Source organism: Gymnoscopelus braueri (genome assembly GCF_963280865.1).
Source record: "Gymnoscopelus braueri genome assembly, chromosome: 20".
Taxonomy (NCBI): domain Eukaryota; kingdom Metazoa; phylum Chordata; class Actinopteri; order Myctophiformes; family Myctophidae; genus Gymnoscopelus; species Gymnoscopelus braueri.
The window spans coordinates 37,081,476-37,087,369 of NC_137622.1; the positions used below are offsets into that span (position 1 = coordinate 37,081,476).

At 39.6% G+C, this 5,894-nt stretch overlaps 1 protein-coding gene across 1 annotated transcript in view; it reads left to right on the forward strand.

Moving 5' to 3' along the window:
* Positions 1–5,151, forward strand: part of rab33a (RAB33A, member RAS oncogene family) — a gene marked incomplete at its 5' end in the record, with an annotated part of 8,278 nt that extends 3,127 nt beyond the window's left edge. Inside the window, 3 exons of the mRNA XM_080416598.1 lie at positions 974–1,114; positions 3,926–4,006; positions 4,855–5,151. Of these exons, the coding sequence (XP_080272724.1) occupies positions 974–1,114; positions 3,926–4,006; positions 4,855–5,079 (447 nt within the window). The 3' untranslated portion in view covers positions 5,080–5,151. The remainder of the gene's footprint in view (positions 1–973; positions 1,115–3,925; positions 4,007–4,854) is intronic.
* Positions 5,152–5,894: the final 743 nt, after the last annotated feature.

Genomic DNA, 5,894 nt, shown 5'->3' on the forward strand with positions numbered 1-5,894 from the left:
AGGGACACCATGCAAGGTTGAGGAGTCCTCGGTGTGAATGTGGATTCTCACACGACTAACCTAACACTAACAGGGACATGATTACTCTTTAAATAGACCTCTGCTTGATATAGCCTGGCCTACAGCACAGCAGTCAGCTCACCACCACCAGTTGCTGTGTCCAAAACTGATACTTTTCAGGATTCATGTAAAATAAATAGCAAAAATAGCCGCTCTATAAGCTCAAATCACATTTTTGAGCTCGTACCTGTAGATCGGCTATTTTTGCTACTTTTGTGTGACACTGTTGTATAACAACGTAATACATACTATTTGCTAACAATAATGTGATGGGATAGCCCTTTGTCCATGCAAAGTGATCAAACAACTTTTATTTATTTTTGAAGATGCCATCAGATGCAACACTATAGGCCCGTCAAAGTAAGCATTGCCCTCATACAGTAGAACTGTAATATTATGTATATATTATGAGCTTTTCACTATTTTTGTATTGTTTTGTAAATTACTGGGATTTTGGGGGGGGGACATTTCTGAAAATGTTGTTAAATTTATATATTTATATATATATTTGTAACAACAGCATAATATTGGGTTGGGAAGTGCAGGTGAGATTTAGAAAACCCTGTCGGTTTATCAAGTTAATCTCACCTCACTTAACAACAAGAAATACAAAGTAGCCTAATAAAAACCAAAAATAAATTATTTGGCAACATAAATACAAATATACAAATACAACAATAGATACACAGTATGAATAATAGAGAATAAATATATTTTAAATGATTTGGTAAAGCAGCCTTCAATGAGATATTAATATAGCTGTTCCATACCTGAGCCCCCCTGTACCTGATGGAACATTGACACAGACCAGTACGGAACTTTGGGAGATGTAAATGATTTACCTGTCTTGTGCCTTTACAGGGCAAAGAAAAAAATAAGGGATTATCTTCACTATTGTGGTCTCTACCTCCAGGTGCAGGTATGGGACACGGCTGGCCAGGAGCGCTTCCGGAAGTCCATGGTGGAGCACTACTACCGCAACGTCCACGCCGTGGTCTTCGTCTATGACGTCACCAAAATGGCCTCCTTCCGCAACCTACAGACATGGATACAGGTTATTATACATTGGCCAGTGGCTAGTGTGCTAAACCTTTTTTTGTTTATAGTTTGTTTTTTGTTTTAACCCAGTGGTTCCCAACCTTTTCTGGATCAGGGCTACAAAAGTACACCCTGTGTATGTCACTGATCACATGATCTCAATCAATTATCCAGTTCTAGGCAACATAGAAGGGGGGGGGGACTTTTTTCTTATTTCCACACAACCCCTTCCCTCAAAAAGTGCAGTTCGCTGGCCTCTTTTAAAACAGCTCTGACAATTCCCCTTTCAGGAGGCCAAGAAAGGAGGTAGTACTATTTTCCCGTTAGACAAACGACCCCCCCCCCCCCCCATGTTCTTGTACATATAGTTTTTTTTTTTTTTGTACATAATGTTATCTTTTTCTGTTTTTTTTGTATTGATATTTGAACTGTGGTGCCACTATATATGTCTATGAATTGAATATCAAGGACCTCGTTGGAAACAAGACCGCAAGGACTTTTATGAACTGACCTTTTAGACAAAGTATTTTAAATGTAACTGTGCTGTTTTACATTTTTGCCTGATAAAATATTGAATCAATCAATCAAAACAACTCTAAGGTGTATTAAAGACATAGTTCAATGTTGAAAATGAGTGGTATTCGCCTTTAATTTTGAGGTACTTTTACTTTACTGGAGTTCTTCCAATAAATTGTCTATACTTTTACTTCTACTCCACTACATCTCAGAGGCAAATATTGTACTTTTACTCAACTACAATTATTTGAAAACTTTAGTTACTTTTGCACACATGACTTATTACATTATAAAACATACATGAACCACTTTTGCCCTATTTTAAACCTAGGCTATTTGAAAATAGCCGATCTACAAGCTCACAACGCGTCGCATCGCGGCGTGTTGTTTAATGCATTATGCATTGTTTCTGTTTAATGCATTATGCATTGTTGTTGTTTAATGCACTATGCATTAAACATTGTTTACAAGTATGTTTTATGTTTTACTTTATAAACAGCTAATGAAGCAAAGTCAGTGGACTTAAGTTCTCTTTTCTAGTTCACTAGTGAATTGTACATGAACATCACTTATGTTAGTTACTGTAGGGGTTGAATGTATACAGTTATTTAGATTGACAAGAACATTGCACAATTTTAGCATTGCCTGGATTTGGTGTTAACCACTTTCCTGGCTTCCCTATTTTGGGCATCACATTACACAATAGTTTTTTTTATATTTAGCTCAACAGTGGTGTAAAGTAACTAAGTAATTTACTCAGGTACTGTACTTTAGTACAATTTTGAGGTATTTCCAATTTTCAGTACTTTTACTTCTACTCCGCTACATCTCAAAGGCTAATATTGTACTTTTACTCCACAACAATTATTTGAAAACTTTAGTTACTAGTTACTTTGTAGATTTTGATTATAATGTCAAAACCCACTTCATCCTTATATACATTTCGGCCATTTGAAAATAGCAGATCTACAAGCTCACAATGCGTCGCATCAAAAGATTTGTATACATTTGAAAACTTGAAATGGGCCCATTCTGCATAATGAGTACTTTCTACTTTTAATTCTTTAAGTACATTTTGATACCAATACTTTTAAGTCAATTTTGAATTCCGGACTTTTACTTGTAGCTACATATGAATACTATATTGCAGTATTGATACTTTCACTTACGTAAAGAATTTGAGTACTTTTTCCACCACTGTAGCTCACAACACGTCGCATTGTGACACCTTGTGAGCTTGTAGATTGGCTATTTTCGCCACTTGACAGCGTCGCACGACAAAGGCGGTGGTTAATTGATTTGTATGAACAGTACCTGGCTACAATCTTCTTGAAATTGGCATCATGTCATATTAGCAGTGCCTACATAGTCAGAATGGAACATACATTAACGTTTAGATTTTAAGACCTGAGGCCGATTCTACAAAATGTCTGTTTTTAGAATGTCTTCTAAAAACAGTTTTTTGAAAAAAACGTATGTTACTATGTCAGTGGTTCTCAAACCTTTTCATGTCAAGGACCCCAAAATGTATATGTATTTGGCCAAGGTCCCCCATCTCAAAATATGTGTGTGTGTCAAAATAAGTGTTAAATATTCTGATAGTAATCATTGCTAGCTATATAGTGTTTTTTCTTTTCAGTAACAGGGGTCTCCCTCTCTCTCCAGCTCTTTAATAAACAAAAAATACATTTTCAGGTCGGGATACCAATTTCCTCCAATCAGGGGAGAGAGTATACTGTAAGTGATTAACAAGCGCAATTGAAAGTGATGACACAAAGAAATGAACAGACACAATGGGAACTGGCACACAATAAAATGGTTGAAAGCTGATAAATACTAGCCTGGGACCAGACGAATCTGCCAGTGCAAAAAAAAAAATGCACTCGGCGATTTGGGTCTGGCACCGCTCCATAGAGAATCCATTTCCTGCTCCAGAAGGGCCCAGTATACAAATATGGGAGACTGTAATTGGTAGTTGGTTTATAGGTCTAACCAATTGCGTCGAGAGTCATTGTTTTGATCCCGCCCCCTTGGGAAAGAAACGTCCTCATAGAAGCACCAGACTCATATCCATGCAGTGATATAGTCTGGCTACGCGAGGCTAGATAAATACAGTAGGTACTCTCTGATAACTGATTAGCTGAAATTGGCAACCCAACTGAAAATGTATTTTGGGAAGACTGGGGAGACTCCTGTTAGTGAACAAACACTCTACAGCAATGATTACTATTCAAAAAAGGTTAAAAAAAAACATGATTTAATCATTATCATCAAGTAACGTGACTGTTTTCTGTGTTCCGTTGGGCTCCAGGAGTGTAATGGACATCGAGTTTCGGCATCGGTACCCCGCGTGTTGGTGGGAAACAAATGTGACCTCGTCGACCAGATACAGGTCAGGAACCGATAACAGCACTCCGTCTGAGCGCATCCAACCTTGTTTACCTGTAACCTTATTCACCTGTTTCCTAGGCTGTGTGTTTTCCACTTCCTGTCGATTTCATTGGATATCATATGGTCATCTGACCAGTTTCATGGGATTTCATTGGATCAGATCGACAGGAAGTGGAAAACACACAGCCTAGGAAACAGGTGAATAGCAACAGCCGTCGCCAGCTGTAGTTCCTGTTCCTCTGTTGACGTTTTTTGGGATGACGTCACATCCCTCTAATCCTGTGTGTCACATCCCTCTATTCCTGAGTGAGGGATCATTTCTAAGTTGTGTCAGAGCGCCCTCTTGTGGAATTTATTTGGAAAGAATGCATATCTGCGTTCTTGGCAGGTAATGTTTGTAGTAATGCATTAAGACCTGACCGATTCTATAAATCTTCTAAATCCTAACTGTTTTTTTTAAAAACAAACTTATGTTACTATGTCAGTGGTTCTCAAACTTTTTCATGTCCAGGACCCCCAACATTATATGTGTATTTGTCCGCCAACCCCCATCTCAAAATATTTTGTTCCAGGGACCCCCAGAAGCAACGATTTGAATTACAAATGTTTGCTTAAAAATATATATATATTCAAAGATTTGCTAAAATGTTCGCAATTTAAAAAAAAATAGCAGATCTACAAGCTCGTAGCGCGGCACTCGGTGCCGCGCTATGAGCTTGTATATCTGCTATTTTTGAATAGCCAAAGTGTAAAATAATGCTTTCTAGCTCAAATGAAAAAGTGACACAGATGCGTTCCAGGTCTTAATGGGTTAATGAGTTCAATCCTTTTTTTTGCTTGATTCTCAAGGTGCCCTCCAACATGGCGCTCAAGTTCGCCGACGCCCACAACATGCTGCTGTTCGAGACGTCGGCGAAGGACCCGAGGGAGATGCAGAACGTGGACTCCATCTTCATGTCGCTCGCCTGCCGCCTCAAGGCCCAGAAGTCCCTCCTCTACAGGGGCGTGGAGAGAGAGGACGGCCGAGTGAGACTCACGCAACAGACTGAGACAAAGAGCGGCTGCCCTTGTTGAGGAAAAGGAGGCAGGGGGTCGAGGAGGAGAAGAGAGAGGAGTAGCCATCCATGCCTAGAAGTGATAGAGGAGAGAGAGAGGGGATAGGGAAAGTGTTGCTAACGCAAGAGACTTAAAGGAGTAGTTCACCCCCCAATAAATCATATTTTCTATCAATTGCACACTTCCATGAAGCCTTGAATTCATGGATATTATTTCACGTTCCTAAGCCAATTATTTGATTCCCGTCTCCTACCGGCTAATGTATCCGGTAGGAGACACAAAGTAGAAAAACACCCGGTCATCAAATTATTGGCTCAAGGATGCGGCAAAAACAAAAGAAAATCCATGAATTCAAGGCTTCATGGGGTGTGCAATTGATAGAAAATAAGTCATTTTTTTTGGGTGAACTACTCCTTTAAGAGCTAATATCCCTGATGGGAGAGAGGGAGAGGGGGGAGAGAGGGAGAGGGGGGAGGGGACTGACACAAGAGACCACGAGCCAATGTCTGTTGTGGAGGATGAGGAAGAGGGAGACGAAGAAAGAGAGAATGGTAGAATCAACATATAGGTCAAATGTAACACCTGGAGTAATTTGACAAATCTCTGTTTAGGACGCGGAGGAGTGGGGAGGAAATAGAGGCAGCTTTCACAGGGCGGTCATCATAGCCAAGGGTGGGATTTCTGACCCTCTGGCGTGACGTTAAGAGAAAAATGACTGCTTCGTGAACATAGTAAAATGATGAAGCTCGTGCGAGGTTGGACACCTGTTATCCATGTCCTTGTATATATATATATATATATATATCGTCTGGAACACGGTAGTACAGGGAGTC